Source organism: Oncorhynchus keta, chromosome 1 (assembly GCF_023373465.1).
Source record: "Oncorhynchus keta strain PuntledgeMale-10-30-2019 chromosome 1, Oket_V2, whole genome shotgun sequence".
In the NCBI taxonomy this organism is placed as follows: domain Eukaryota; kingdom Metazoa; phylum Chordata; class Actinopteri; order Salmoniformes; family Salmonidae; genus Oncorhynchus; species Oncorhynchus keta.
The window spans coordinates 63,200,188-63,216,844 of NC_068421.1; the positions used below are offsets into that span (position 1 = coordinate 63,200,188).

Genomic DNA, 16,657 nt, shown 5'->3' on the forward strand with positions numbered 1-16,657 from the left:
GAAACAAAATTGTAGACCTACACCAGGCTTGGAAGACTGAATCTGCAATAGGTAAGCAGCTTGGTTTGAAGAAATCAACTGTGGGAGCAATTATTAGGAAATGGAAGACATACAAGACCACTGATAAACTCCCTTGATCTGGGGCTCCACGCAAGATCTCACCCCGTGGGGTCAAATGATCACAAGAACGGTGAGCAAAAATCCAAGAACCACACCGGGGGACCTAGTGAATGACCTGCAGAGAGCTGGGACCAAAGTAACAAAGCCTACCATCAGTAACACACTACGCCGCCAGGGACTCAAATCCTGCAGTGCCAGACGTGTCCCCCTGCTTAACCCAGTACATGTCCAGGCCCGTCTGAAGTTTTGCTAGAGAGCATTTGGATGATCCAGAAGAAGATTTGGAGAATGTCATATGGTCAGATGAAACCAAAATATGACATTTTGGTAAAAACTCAACTCGTCGTGTTTGGAGGACAAAGAATGCTGAGTTGCATCCAAAGAACACCATACCTACTGTGAAGCATGGGGGTGGAAACATCATGCTTTGGGGCTGTTTTTCTGCAAAGGGACCAGGACGACTGATCCGTGTAAAGGAAAGAATGAATGGGGCCAAGTATCGTAAGATTTTGAATACTTACTGACTCAAGACATTTCAGATTTTCATTTTTAATTAGTTTGTAAGCATTTCTAAAAACATAATTCCACTTTGACATTATGGGGTATTGTGTGTACTGTAGTGACACGTCTCAATTTCATCCATTTTAAACACAACAAAATGTGGAAAAAGTCAAAGGAGGCACTGTACACCCATCTAGTACCGGGTCGGACCCCCCTTTGCCTCCAGAACAGCCTGAATTCTACTAGGTGTCGCAAACGTTCCACAGGGATGTTGGTCCATGCTGACGCGACAGCATCATGCAGTTTCTGCAGATTGGACAGCGGTATATTGGTACTGCAAACAGCCCGTTCCATCTCATCTCAAAGATGCTCTATGTGGTTGAGGTCTGGGGAGTGTGCAGGCCACTCAAGTAAACTGAACACACTGTCATGTTCCAGGCAATGTTTTCCACTTCTCAACTGTCCACTCCAGCCCATCGGTGACAAGGACCAACTAGTTGCACAGCTTTGCACACCACTGTTATACTACTCCATTATTTGCCCAACCACGCTCAGTCGTTTTGCCCATTCTAACGTTCAATCGAACAGTAATTGAATGCATCGATGCCTCTCTGTCTGCTTTATATAACAAGACACGGCCATGTGCCTCAACTGTCTGTAGTAGCAATCTGTTTTGCATGCGCAACAGCTTGGAGCAGACATTTTCTCTCTCTCTCCTATTGAAGAAGGTACAGTCCGGTTGAAATATTATCGATATATATATTGTAAAAACAACCTGAGGATTGATTAGAAAAAACGTTTGACATGTTTCTACGAACTTGAATGATACTATTTGGAATTTTTGTCTGCCCGGTCATGACCGCTCGCGCCTGTGGTTTTCTGAACATAACGTGCCAACCAAATGGAATGATATTTTGGATATAAAAATTATCTTTGTGGAACAAAAGGAATATTTATTGTGTAACTGGGAATATTGTGAGTGCAAAAATCTCAAGATCATCAAAGGTAAGCGATTCATTTTATTGCTTTTCTGACTTTCGTGACCAATCTACTTTGCTGCTAGCTGTTTGTAATGTTTTGTCTGCTGAGAGAGATGTCCTTACATAAAGGCTTGGTATGATTTCGACGAAAAGCTTTTCTTGAAATCTGACACGCCAGGTGGATTAACAACAAGCTAAGCTGTGTTTTGCTATATTGCACTTGTGATTTCATGAAAATTAAATATTTTTAGTAATTTAATTTGAATTTGACGCTCCGCAATTCAGCGGATGTTGACAAATTATCCCGCTAGCGGGATAGGTGCATCAAGAAGTTAATCACTGTGTATTTATTCCTCATGCCACTATTTCTACATTTTTATTTCAATGTTTTTTTTCTTTAACCTGTTGCGACGAGCCTTCCCGGATCCGGGATCGTGAATACAGCCTCAAGCTCATTACCATAACTCAACGTTAACTATTCATGAAAATCGCAAATGAAATAAAATCAATATGCTAGCTCTCAAGCTTAGATTTTTGTTAACAACACTGTCATCTCAGATTTTCAAAATATGCTTCTCAACCATTGCAAAACAAGCATTTGTGTAACACTATTGATAGCTAGCGTAGCATTTAGCATAGCATTTAGCGTTAGCATTCAGCAGGCAACATTTTAACAAAAACCAGAAAAACATTCAAATAAAATAATTTACCTTTGAAGAACTTCAGATGTTTTCAATGAGGAGACTCTCAGTTAGATAGCAAATGTTCAGTTTTTACAAAAATATTATTTGTTTAGGACAAATCACTCCGTTTTCTGCGTCACGTTTAGCTACGAAAGAAACCTGTATCCAGGATTGTGTAAATCTATCCTCAAGCTCATTAGCATAATGCAACGTTAACTATTCATGAAAATCGCAAATGAAATTAAATAAATCTATTTGCTCTCAAGCTTAGCCTTTTGTTAACAACACTGTCATCTCAGATTTTCAAAAATATGCTTCTCAACCATTGCAAAACAAGCATTTGTGTAACATTATTGATAGCCTAGCATAGTATTATGCCTGACATGCCTGACATTCAGCAAGCAACATTTTCACAAAAACCAGAAAAACATTAAAATAAAATAATTTACCTTTTGAATAACTTTGAAGAACTTCAGATGTTTTCAATGAGGAGACTCCCAGTTAGATTGCAAATGTTCAGTTTTTACAAAAAGATTATTTGTGTTGACAAATCGCTCCGTTTCTCCATCACGTTTGGGTAGGAAAAAAAAACGAAAATTAAGTCATTAAAATGCAAACTTTTTTCCAAATTAACTCCATAATATCGACAGAAACATGGCAAACCGATGTTTAGAATCAATCCTCAAGGTGTTTTTCACATATCTATCGACGATAAATCCATCGTGGCAGTTGACTTTCTCTTCTGAAGTAATGGAACGCACATGGACCTAGAGATTACGCAATAATTTCGACACAGGACACCGGGCGGACCCCTGGTAAATGTAGTCTCTTATGGTCAATCTTCCAATGATATGCCTACAAATATGTCACAATGCTGCAGACATCTTGGACGAACGGCAGAGAGCTCAAGTTCATTCATGGCACATTCACAGCCATATAAGGAGACGATGGGAAACAGAGCCTCAAAAATTCTGCTCATTTCCTGTTTGAGGTTTCATCTTGGTTTCGCCTGTAGCATGAGTTCTGTGGCACTCACAGATAATATCTTTGCAGTTTTGAAAACGTCAGAGTGTTTTCTTTCCAAAGCTGCCAATTATATGCATAGTCGAGCATCTTTTCGTGACAAAATATTGCGCTTAAAACGGGCACGTTTTTTTTTATCCAATAATGACATAGCGCCCCCATAGGTTGAAGAGGTTAACTCTGCATTGTCTGAAAAGGGACCTGTAAATAAGCATTTCATTGTTAAGTATACACCGTTGTTTACAAAGCATGTGGCTAATAACATTTTATTGTTTGCGCATAAGCACTTTATTCCATCTAAGTGAAAAGGTTGTGCTTCTCGTGCGAGCTCTGTGAGTATCTTCTTTTAAAAGGTTGGGTGTGGAGATTGGGCATCGAGAGGGTCTGCTATCATTTTTGAGAGGGAATGACAAGGAATTTTATGACCCATTTAACATGGAAAGGTAGGCTACCTACCGTGATTGTAGATATTATTTCCTGGTTTGGTTTGGTCATTTGCATAGTTATCTGCTGGGATGAGTCTAAGCATGTAAAGCCCCATAAGCCTCTGTTTTAGGGTCCTGTGGTTTTCAGCCATCTGTTTTTATTTGTATATTTTTTCCCACGTCCTCCCTAGTGGAGAGGCTAAGCCTCCCTCCACTGATGATGTCACAGACAGTGCCTCGCCCCGCCCTGACGTCCCTCACTGCCCAGTGCCTGGTCATGTGTCCAGTTCAGTTCCACTTAACCAGTCTCTCTCTCCTCAGATATCCACTTAAGATGGACAAGATGCGCCTAATGTTCAGACTGGGAGCAGGATGGGGCTGTGTCTTAATCTTATTTTCATCTCCTTTCCTTCACCTGCACTAATATGAAAACACTGTTTAGTAGACTGGTGCTGGGTGGAGGAGAGCTGTTTAGTAGATTGGTGCTGGGTGGAGGAGAGCTGTTGAGTAGACTGGTGCTGGGTGGAGGAGAGCTGTTTAGTAGACTGGTGCTGGGGGAGGAGAGCTGTTGAGTAGACTGGTGCTGGGTGTAGGAGAGCTGTTTAGTAGACTGGTGCTGGGGGAGGAGAGCTGTTGAGTAGACTGGTGCTGGGTGTAGGAGAGCTGTTTAGTAGACTGGTGCTGAGGAGAGGAGAGCTGTTGAGTAGACTGGTGCTGGGTGGAGGAGAGCTGTTTTAGTAGACTCGTGCTGGGGGGAGGAGAGCTGTTGAGTAGACTGGTGCTGGGTGGAGGAGAGCTGTTTTAGTAGACTCGTGCTGGGGGGAGGAGAGCTGTTGAGTAGACTGGTGCTGGGTGGAGGAGAGCTGTTGAGTAGACTGGTGCTGGGTGGAGGAGAGCTGTTGAGTAGACTGGTGCTGGGTGGAAGAGAGCTGTTTTAGTAGACTCGTGCTGGGGGAGGAGAGCTGTTGAGTAGACTGGTGCTGGGTGTAGGAGAGCTGTTGAGAGCTGTGCTGAGCTGTTGAGTAGACTGGTGCTGGGGAGAGCTGTTGAGTAGACTGGTGCTGGGTGGAGGAGAGCTGTTGAGTAGACTGGTGCTGGGGAGAGGAGAGCTGTTGAGTAGACTGGTGCTGGGTGGAGGAGAGCTGTTTAGTAGACTGGTGCTGGGTGGAGGAGAGCTGTTTTAGTAGACTGGTGCTGGGTGTAGGAGAGCTGTTGAGTAGACTTGTGCTGGGTGGAGGAGAGCTGTTTAGTAGACTGGTGCTGGGTGGAGGAGAGCTGTTTTAGTAGACTGGTGAAGTAGGGATGTGACAAATAAATACTTTTCTTCGTGTTTAAACTGCAATTTGTTTTAATTGGTTTTCCGTTATTATAAAAGTCCATGTGAATTCACAATGCAGCTGCAATGCTGCCAGAAGCGCTTTGGGTCTTGCTTGCATTTCTCTACCAAATTTTTCAACTGTAATGACAATGACGTCATGGTGGAGAGTCGACTCCAAAATAATTGTTTCCACGATTCCTTGCAGGTCGACTCCTATTTCTGAGTGTCAAGATTCGATTCCGCTATGAATCAACTCTTATGATTCAATATTATTGGAACAGTACTTCCGGTAACATGAACACTTGCATCTTTTATAGCGAACTAGCGAGGGGAAGGGCACAGTATAGGCATGTCGGCCACCAGGCACACAGTCAGAACCATGCGCTAGGACTTGTGGCAATCAAAAGCTGTATCTCACAGCATTCCATTGCATCTCGCAATTTCTTGGCTTGCAATGTCTCACAACTTCAGTAAAGCAGGGTCTATCATCAATGAATAGGCTAGGATATTCTAGATGCAACAGACCGAAGACTGAACACACACTCGCATCATTTGTAAAGAGAAAGAGCAGGCGAGCCAGCATGAGGGAGAGCGAGGAGGGGGCAGGCAGAAAGAACCGTCTGTATACGTCTTGGTAATCTGTATCTCTTAATGTCTTGTCTTGCATGCCTCACGTTCACCAAAGTAGCCAAAAGTTTGCCTCTTCCTCTCCGGTTTTATTTAAATGACACAAAGTTCCCCAGGCCTATATAGCCTACTGTCTGGTTAGGCTATAACACGGAAAATAAAATACATTTTTCTTAACGTTAAGGATCCCAATTTTGTGAAACGGGGGAGGCTGGTGCTGGTTGGAGGAGTTGTGTGGAGGAGGCTTACGCTGCCCTGGGTGGTTGATGTGTCTAGGGCCCAATAAAATCTAACATTTTTTTTTGCCTGGTTCCGTTTTCTCCATTTTTGTTTTTACAGGTTTGTTTTTCCTCTTGCAAGCGACATTGGTTCATAAATACATAATGCCCTTACATCATCTTCGTGGAGGAAGTATGTTGTGTTAAGTAGATGATGATGATTTATGTTTTTGGTGTCTAAGCCTGAGGGATCTTAGGAATGTTATAGTAAGCATGGATGCATCCTTAGTTGTCTCATGGAATCTATGAAAAGGCCTATACTGTTTCACATACAACATATTGTTTTTCAACCATTTATCACCACAATCTTGACGTTGATCCACCTATTTGAATATGTTAATAACCACTAGGTGTTTTCCATTACTAATGGGGTTCTCTTTCTTTCCTTTTTTAGGAACCGATAAAGTCACGGGCTCCACAGCTTCACTTGGAATATAGATTTTATAAACAGTTGGGAAGTTCAGGTAAGCACATACAGCTACAGTGTTATAACTGTTTTATAACAGTGTTTGCTAGTAGGCTCAGCTGGATGGATGGCCATCTTCTCTGCACACGTATCTGGGAGATATGAAAGCCCTGTCCCCCTCCTACAGATGGTTGTTCCCTAGCAGGCCCAGAACCTTCATGCCATGTCTATGTGCTCTCTCTGTGCTGTGATCCGTGGGGCTGTGCTGTACCTCCAGAGGGGAGAGGTGGGGAACAGCCCACGGCAAAGCTTGGCCAGCCTGGAATGCTTAGTGTTTGATCCTCTCACTGCTTAATACTATCATTGAAAAATCTCTCTGACATTGGGCCACTTTAAAAAAAAAAACAGTTTATTTTAACCAAAGTGATTAGTACTATAGTTTTCATCATTAGTTAGTTCAAGTCACTTTTTATGAGCATTTGATCTGTTAAGAAAACAAATGGTGAATATATTGTATTTACGGTCCGTAAATAGATTGTATTGTATTTGAGGGTAGGTAGGGACAAGCTGACCACTTGTATTCTAATTCCACTAAATGTGACTGAGGACACTGGTCTTTGATCCTTTTGGCTTTTAAAGAAAGAGATAAACAGCTTGGGCAAAGCCTGTGCATTCATTTGAGCACTGGAGTGGGAAGGCCACACACACACACACACTCTAAGACGAGTGTGTGTCACTGCGCCCAGGGATGTTCTCTTTCATAAGACAAGTGTGTGTCTCTTTCTCTCTCATAGAGAGCTGATCACCTGCCAGCTTACTCTCTGTCCCTGTGCCAGAGCAGCAGCTCCACAGTGTTAATAGGGAGTTGGAGTGCAGGGCATTAGAGGTGTCCTAGGCTAGTCTATTTATAGATGGCCTTCAATGTAGGGCCATTATCGTATATATCTACTTCCATTGCTCGTCTCAGCAATGCCTCTGGCCGGCCTGAAGAAGAAAGGCCAGGCAAACTCTCCTGTGATGTACAGGGAAAAGGGCTGGCCTATCTCTCTGTCAGCTTTCCTTTGTTGTGTTCTGTCTGACTGGGCCTGTAGTTGTATTCCCAATCCCAGGCAGCACAGCATAGTACATTGTGCTATTTATCTTCTTTACACCTATTTGAGAACAGAGTCGATCGAAGTTGCTTGTGGATCCTCATTCATTCATTGGATAGTGAGTCTTTATCCCCACCCCTTGGGCCAGCCCATTGAAGGAATCCATGTCCTCTGTAGTGTTTCCACTGATGCGTTATACACATCCTGACTTCCCTCTCCTCCTCCGGCCACTGTGGCAGAGGGACCACCAGAGAGAGGCCTGCTACAATCTCATAGGCTGAGCTAAAGATGGAGCCAGTGACAATGTTGGCCCAGCTTTTCTCTCATTATAGAATGGAGGGGGAAAAGTGTTACTCTTACTGGTTGCTACATCTATTGAAAAATTGTGTGGAATAGTGAGTAATTATCAAGTCTTCTTCTGCTTATGATTCTTCTGTAAAAATGATTATGTGTGGTACAGATGGATACAGGTGTATAGTCCTTTTACAATGTGAATGTGACATAATTTAAGCCAGGGTCAAGCCCTGGTCTGAACCTGGACCCCACTGCCACAATTACTAGAGCTGTGTCAGCTGTACATGGTGCTTAAGAGCAGCTTATCTTAAGAGTGTTAATTCTCGCCTGCCCTGGAAAGCACCCAATCACTAGAACAACACATTCAGTTACACACACTAGCTGGCCGGGTCTGGCCACGCCCCAACCCCAACAATAACCAATGAGCATGGGGTGTCTGAGACATCATACACTTTTTACGTCACTATCAATAATTTAACTGGATGACTGGTTGACTGAGCTCACACAGTCCTGATAGCATGTTCTTCGCTTGTGAAAGCACTGCATGTGACCAGTCTCCTTATGAGATGATTTAAGATTTCACTGATAATATCAGTGCATGTGAATATTTAGTAACCCATCATCAAAGCTTTGCCTCAAAGCATTGCCTGCTCTTACACAAGTCGTATGTGTGTCCTTCTACAGTGCCCACTGCCCTGGTATCTTGGGAGTGATAAATCAATCAGTGCCATTTTGAGTATGAGTTTGCAGTGATCTTCTGTGGTCCATCCAGTCCAGAGCAGTCTGGATATTTTATGCGCTGCCTTCCTGGGATAGATAACATAACCTACCACTGAGTCACACGGGCTCTATGCAGGGCAGGCCGGCTGGACGATCACGTTTCATCCCGGCTACATCGCGATAGCGCTGCCTGCCCGGCCTAATGAAATCAGCGCCGCCTTTTTTCTCCCCGATGCACTCGGCATTCTAAATGTTTAATTGAGACCGCCTCCCTCTCGGGCTCAGCCTAAACTTTGACATTTCATTGTAGGGCAACATTGTCTGCCACAGTGGCCAGACTGAGAGGGGCCCCTGTCTGAGACAATACTCTGGATTGTTCCAGACACGTTTCACTTGTGTTTGGAGAGAGTGGGTTGTGAGCAGTGCACAGAATGGCACTGGAAGGCAGCAGAATAGACTTTGAAGCTAGTGGTGCTGCGGACAGCAGCCAATTATATCTGTTGTCATAAATCACGATAAAGAATAGTTTCTAGGAAACCACTCACTCCTTGCATAAGTGCTTTTATTACAGGCGTGATTGGCTAGGGTTATTTTTACACTGGAATGACATCCACATAGTACTTAGCAAATATGATTAGGTGTAGCTTTTGTCAAAGATAAAATCATTCTTGTTTGAATGGTTTCCCTGAAATGTAGATTTATTCTAGGCCTTTTCCATTTCAGTTGAAGCTTTTCCCCAGCTGTTATCTTTGTTGTGTTTACAGCTCTAGAGTTCCCCAGTAGGGAGTATTGTAGGTGAGGTCAGGGACAGTTGTTCTAGCATAGACACTTTCCAATTGATCAGTGCATTGGCAGGGCTGCTGAATGCCCTCCCTAGATTTGGGCGGGCTTTGATGAGTCAGCTTACTTGTTGATCTTTTGTCGCTGCCGACCTCGGCCGCCATCGCCATCATTACCAGGCAAGTCCTACTGCCTAAAGTGCCCTGGGACAGCTGTGTGGATGTGTGAGATCTGCACTGCTTCGCTGTGGGAGTGACTTGAGGGGTGATCAGGTAAATCCTGCTCTAATCCCTCCCCTCCTCCCCACACTCACACAGCCTCCCGGCCAGCCTGCCATACTACTAAAGCTGCTGATCCTCTCCTCTCTCTGACGGGGTCGGGGTGCCCTCGGGGCGACAGCCGCCTGCTGGGAGGGGAGCATGCAGTCACTTTGGCACAACTGCCAGCCAAGGAATGGAATGAAGGCCACTGGTATCAGATACTGGTCTGAACTGGTGAGGCATAACCTGGAGCTGGATGTGTCCTTGGAGGCTGGACCATAAGGTCATGGTGGCCATGGGGTCACAAATGGCCATTGCCCTTTGTTCTGTTCCACATAGGGAATAGAGTTACTGTTAAACTGGAAGTCTCCTCTTCAGAGAATTTTTACTGTGATGATAAACTCCTAAATTCCTCCCAGGTCACACATACAACATGACCAAAAGTATGTGGCCATCTGCTCGTTGAATAAAAATCATGGGCATTAAATATGGAGTCGGTCCCTCCTTTACTGCTTTAACAGCCTCCACTTTTCTGGGAAGGCTTTCCACTAGATGTTGGAACATTGCTGCGGGGACTTGCTTCCATTCAGCCACGAGCATTAGTGAGGTCTGGCACTGATGTTAGGCGATTAGGCCTGGTTCGCAGTTGCCGTTCTAATTAATCCCAAAGGTGTTCGATGGGGTTGAGGTAAGGGCTCTGTGCAGGCCAGTCAAGTTCTTCCACACCGATCTCGACAAACCAATTCTGTATGGACCCTGCTTTGTGCACACGGGGACATTATCATGCTGAAACAGGAAAGGGCCTTCCCCAAACTGTTACCACAAAGTTGGAAGCACAGCATTGTCTAGAATGACATTGTATGCTGTAGCGTCAACATTTCCCTTCACTGGGACTAAGGGGCCTAGTCTGAACCATGAAAAACAGCCCCAGACCATTATTCCTTCTCCACCAAACTTTACAGTTCGCACTATGCATTCAAGTATGTAGCGTTCTCCTGGCATCCTCCAAACCCAGATTTGTCCATTGGACTCCCAGATGTTGAAGCATGATTCATCACTCCAAAGAACGTGTTTCCACTGCTCCAGAGTCCGATGGCGGCGAGCTTTACACCACTCCAGCCAACGCTTGGCATTGCGCATGGTGGTCATAGGTTTGTGTGCTGCTGCTCAGCAATGGAAACCCATTTCATGAAGCTCTCGACGAACAGCTCTTCCTTCTTCTGGCGTTGCTTCCAGAGGCAGTTCGGAACTCGGTAGTGAGTGTTGTAACCAAGGACAGACGATTTTTATGTTCTTCAGCACTTGGAGGTCACAAGATCACAGGAAGTGTCTGTGATCTTGTGTGGCCTACCACTTTGCGGCTGAGCCATTGTTGCTCCTAGATGTTTCCACTTCCCAATAACAGTACTTACAGTTGAGTGGGTCAGCTCTAGCTGGGCAGAAATTTGACAAACTGACTTGTTGGAAAGGTGGCATCTTATGACGGTGCCACATTGAAAGTCACTGAGCTCTTCATTAAGGCCATTCTACTGCCAATGTTTGTCTATGGAGATCGCATGGCTATGTGCTCGATTTTATACATCAGTCAGCAACGGGTGTGGCTGAAATAGCCGAATCCACTCATTTTGAGTGTCCACATACTTCTGTACATATAGTGTATGATCACATGACAGGGTGTGTTGGCAAACAGTTTTTTTCCATCACACGGCATCAACGTTCATACGTTTTTGTTTACCATCCATGTTGTTCTAATTGAAACCGCCTTCCCACACACGTAGTCTGCTCAATATCAACATGGCTCTGAAGCCAAAGCCCTACTACCCTTCTTTAACTACCACCTTTCATGCATCCGTAGTCCCTCCGCCTCTAAGCTTTTTCAGAAGGGCCGAATGCTTTTAATGCTTTTAGAATATCTGTGGCTCTTATGATGCTAAAACAGATGGTTAGTAGTTAAGCCTTTTTTAAACCTTTGGGATTCTGGCACGTTCCCTGTAAGTTGTGTGGTCCCACTCATATCATGTGTTCCTCCCTGCCTGTCTCTGTGTTGCAGAGGGTATTCCTCAGGTGTACTACTTTGGGCCATGTGGGAAGTACAATGCCATGGTGCTGGAGCTGCTGGGGCCCAGCCTGGAAGACCTGTTTGATCTCTGTGACCGCACCTTCTCCCTCAAGACCGTCCTTATGATAGCCATACAGCTGGTAAGAATTGAATTGTTGTTTACGTAAGTAAGTGTCTTACACAGAGGTGCCCAACCAATATTTTTAAAAACTACTCTATGGTGTTATCTCTATAGATGTGTCCATGGCTCATTTACAGTGTTTGCATTTGAAAAGTGCACTGAGAGAGAGTTTGAGATCTTAGCTTGTCTACATGCTCAATGCTCAATCTCCCAGATAACGCGGATGGAGTTTGTCCACACAAAGAGCTTGATATACAGAGACGTGAAGCCAGAGAACTTTTTGGTGGGGCGGCCGGGCAGCAAGAGGCAGCACACAATCCACATCATCGACTTTGGGCTGGCCAAAGAATACATCGACCCCGAGACCAAAAAACACATCCCGTACCGGGAGCACAAGAGCCTGACAGGCACGGCGCGCTACATGAGCATCAACACACACCTGGGGAAAGGTAAGAAATGATCATGAAGACACACGCTGCTGTGTTATTGGAAAGATGGACATTTTCTTTCCTAATCCTGTGAACCTGTCCTGAAGTTAATTATCCACTTTTCCATTATGTTCTGTAAGGGCTGAATCCCAACTTGAGATCTGTACACATAACTTCATCATGTAGATGGATTATGCATTGATTGATGCATTTTAGATGTTCACATTATGACCTAAGCCTTATGGTGTCATATATAGTTGAAGTGGTGGATAATTGTGTGAGTAACAAACTCTTCTTTTCCTCCAGAGCAAAGCAGACGGGATGATCTGGAGGCTCTGGGTCACATGTTTATGTACTTCCTGCGAGGCAGCCTTCCCTGGCAAGGCCTGAAGGTATACAGTTTCATGATATCTACATGATCTCAGACACACCCTGTCACTTAGCCCCCCAACGCAAAATAACTTCTCTCATTCAAGGCCCAAGTGACATTTCAAGGCCTCAGACTCTAGAAAGTGTTTACAGTATTTAGGGAAGAGGAAGACATGTTAGGGGAAAATACAATGAAAATAGTGCAGTAACCATACACAGGAAGGATTTGAATCGTCTCTGTGTAAATGAATTAACAATGGAAAAACATATTCATATAATGCAGTTTCTACATTTAAAAAAATGGTTTTATTTCTATCATTGTGCAATTTATACCGGATACCACCGTTTAGCTCATACCTTTTGGTCTCTGCAGTGTTTAATAGATGTAAATGTCATCTTATTTTACCCACATAAGTCACTCAGCCAAGCTGTCTTCATCAGGGTATTCCATTTTTGCATCTGAGCTCCTAGAGTGTGCGGCTCTCCATTATTTTCAAGCATATAGCGATCTAACTGTAGAATATCATGGTAGAACTCATATAACTATTTTTTGGGGGCTCCTGAGTGGCGCAGCGGTCTAAGGCACTGCATCTCAGTGCTAGAGGCGTCACTACAGACCCTGGTTTGATTCCAGGCTGTATCACAATCGGCCTTGATTGGGAGTCCCATAGTGTGTGGCACAATTGGCCCAGCATCGTCCGGGTTAGGGTTTGGCTGGGGTAGGCCGTCATTGTAAATACGAATTTGTTAAGGATCGGAACCTACATTTATTTATTTTTTTATTGCCTAAAATGACATACCCAAATGTAGCCTGTAGCACAGGGCCTGAAGCAAAGATATACTTATTCTTGATACCATTTGAAAGGAAACACTTTGAAGTTGGTGGAAATGTGAAATTAATGTAGGAGAATATAACACATTAGATCTGGTAAAAGATAATACAAAGATGCATTATTATTTATTTTGTATCATCTTTGAAATGCAAGAGAAAGGTGACAATGTACTATTCCAGGTTAGGTGCAATTTGTATTTTGGCCACTAGATAGCAAAAGTGCATGTGCAAAGTTTTAGACTGATTCAATGAACCATTGCATTTCTGTTCCAAATGTTGTATCAAGACTGCCAAAATGTTGTATCAAGACTGCCCAAATGTTCCTAATAGGTTTATTAATACATTTTCAAGTTCATAACTGTGCACTCTCTTCAAACAATAGCATGGTATTCTTTCTCTCTAATAGCTACTGTAAATTGGACAGTGCCGTTAACAAGACTTTAAGCTTTCTGCCCATATCAGATATCAGACACCGATCCCATAGATGTTAACTGAAGCCCCCTGTATAACAGCCTCATGTCAACTCAGAACATAAAATGGCTTACGAGAGGATTTGCATGTGGATGCGAACTAAGACGCGTTAATTTTCTACGTGTGACCGTTATTCCCATTCAATTACACTGCCTCCAGCTATGTATTGCCCCGAATTTGGCATTATATTTTGCTTTCTGCAAAGCTGTAGTTTTTCGACTCTACTGTGCTGTGTGGGAATTAAAGCTAAATGCGTGGGGGAATAATTGTTGTACTTTGTTGATTCCAGGCAGACACTTTGAAGGAGAGGTATCAGAAGATTGGAGATACCAAGCGAGCTACTCCAATTGAAGTGCTTTGTGAAAGCTTCCCCGGTCAGATTTGATTGGTTTCATTTGGAATGTGTTACTCCTTCCTTTTTGTTTAGGTCTAGTTCTAGATCAGTTTATGCAAATGTAGTAATTTGTGTGCCTTCGTCCTGCAGAAGAGATGGCCACCTATCTGCGTTACGTGAGGAGGCTGGACTTCTTTGAGAAACCTGATTACGACTACTTACGGAAACTCTTCACTGACCTCTTCGATAGGAACGGCTATGTCTTTGATTATGAATACGACTGGGTCGGGAAGCCACTTGTGAGTCTCCTTCATCACTTGTTTCTTCTCCCTATTCAAAGTTTTGAGGGGACCGCTTGACCCCTCTATCTGCACATTTTCATTTGTCTTTTTCTGTAAATAATCAGACGGGATGTAAATGGAGATTTCCTGTGATGTCTTAGTGGTTCGAGGGCCTATTTTTTTTATTACATATTCATATCTTCATGTCGTGGTCGGAGTAAAGTATTTTATGTCCTAGATAAAATGCTGTGTCATTTTGTCCCCCACCATAGCCTACACCGATAGGCCCCATCCCCAGTGACACACCCGCTCAGCCCAGCAGAGACAAAGCACAACAGCAGACCAAAAACCAGGTGACCTCACCGCCGCCCGCCACACCCACCCACCTCGTCAGTCGAGTTCCCCCTTGTCTCAGAGGCAACTGCCAACCCTCCTGTCCTACTCTCAGCTTCCTCAAGAATATGGCCTCTTTTACAGTGTTACCTTTATTCACTCCATCCTCTTTAATCTACTCTACTCTGTTTTTGCGATTGAGCAAGAATGATTGGGAACTGATGACCCTATTATAATTGTGGTTAAATGTTGTAGCATCATCTTCGAAAGTTCAACTGTTTTAGCATTGGAGGGTTTTGTCTTCAACCTTTTCTCCTTAAAAACGAGTCATTGCTTTGCAAAATGCAGTGCGTTGTTCACATCAGCAATGACAAAGCAGTTTGCTTCGTGTGGCAAAATTGCATGCTTTCCCTTCCTGGTTCTATCAGCATGCTAATTGAGCCTTGATCCCACTACACTGTCATCAACATGACACATCATCTTTTTTTAGACCTTATTAGTCTTTTTCAATCTTTTTCTCTAAAAAACCACATAAGGTTTTATAATTGTCCTTTGCGGTGTACTCGCGGCTGTAATTATGACTCTCCAGTACAATGTAATGAGTATCATCATTTATGAACATAAACAGGCAACACGTTGCATAGTACAAACAATCACAGAGTTTATTACAGAAAGCAGGAATAGTCACAACAATGATTAGCTCATTTAGTAAAAGGACAATAGACAGGAGATGCGTCCTGGAAGAGAATATCCATTTTGGAATAAAAGACTAGACCCTTAGTGTTTCCGATCAAGGCTGTTTTCACTCCTGCATGAGGCAGTGGGCTCTGCTTTGTTTTGCTCTATTTCCTTCTGTTAACATAGTCTGTTTTAACAAGCCTGCTTCTTCTTGTGAGATGTCTTCTGTATTTATTTTCGTTTGTTTGTTTTTGTTGCCTTTCTTTCCCCATTCACTACCACACTACCTTCCACCTCTTCACTCCTGCCCCCATAACCTGCCTCCCCTCCCCCTGTGCTCTTTGCATCAGTCTCCTGAGCCCAAAGGAGATGAGTCTCAGCGTCAGCCCTCTCCAATGACCAATAAGGAGACACTGGGGTCGTATGTCACGGCCGAAAGGCTGGGGGGCTCTGTACAGGTACTGCTTGCTGCGCATGGTGCTGCATGACGGTCTGTCCACCCCAACTTTCTCTGCCTCTCTCTCTGTCTGTCTGTCTCTGTATGTCTGCTCGCTCTGTCTGCTCTGCTTCACTCATCTGCTCCAGGCTGATAACAGGGGAGGGAAGCTGTTAGGAGAACCATGCGGTCACTGTCATTGAAACCTTTTATCAGGACAGGAACCCCCCCCTCCCCTCTCCCTAGAAAAGGGATCTCATTGAGTATGAACAGTCTCAGCGCTGACTCCACTTTGAAGGGATGAAGGAGCAACAGCAGCTCAGAAGATACCTCTGTTCAAAAACATTTGAATATCTGACTGGATATTTCATATCTATAGTCCTTCATGGTGCAATTATGACTTGCTTTAAATGGTAAGTGATGTACAGTCTCCAGTCTCAGATTAGAAACTTTTAGGATAATTAGTAAAGCAAATGTGCCATCTAGTGGCCTGGAAGGGAATTGCACCCTTTGGAATTATTACCACTTTTTTCCAACTAGTAGATGCATTTACAATGTAATGTGGTCAAGGGTAACAGTTATAAGCTAATGCTTCAATTAACTAATTTCCTATGAAGGATTAAGTACAGATAATGTATCATGATTTGATCATATATCCTAAAAACAGACATCCTGTTTAAAATTCCCTGTACAGGTGATGAGCTCGACAAATGGAGAGCTGAACACTGACGACCCGACGGCAGGACACTCCAACGCTCCCATCACTGCTCCCACCGAGGTGGAGGTGGCTGATGATACAAAGTAAGACA

At 43.8% G+C, this 16,657-nt stretch overlaps 1 protein-coding gene across 5 annotated transcripts in view; it reads left to right on the top strand.

Annotated features, from left to right (window-relative positions):
• The window catches only part of LOC118390508 (casein kinase I), a 39,229-nt gene that overhangs the window by 21,349 nt on the left and 1,223 nt on the right, over positions 1-16,657 (top strand). For 2 of the 5 annotated variants that reach the window (XM_035781177.2, XM_052457603.1), the window contains exons 3-11: positions 6,350-6,419; positions 11,557-11,705; positions 11,901-12,135; positions 12,421-12,506; positions 14,076-14,160; positions 14,271-14,419; positions 14,674-14,754; positions 15,763-15,870; positions 16,543-16,649. In XM_035781177.2, the coding sequence (XP_035637070.1) occupies positions 6,350-6,419; positions 11,557-11,705; positions 11,901-12,135; positions 12,421-12,506; positions 14,076-14,160; positions 14,271-14,419; positions 14,674-14,754; positions 15,763-15,870; positions 16,543-16,649 (1,070 nt within the window). The remainder of the gene's footprint in view (positions 1-6,349; positions 6,420-11,556; positions 11,706-11,900; positions 12,136-12,420; positions 12,507-14,075; positions 14,161-14,270; positions 14,420-14,673; positions 14,755-15,762; positions 15,871-16,542; positions 16,650-16,657) is intronic. The other 3 variants (XM_052457604.1, XM_035781167.2, XM_035781151.2) reach the window with 3 other exon arrangements.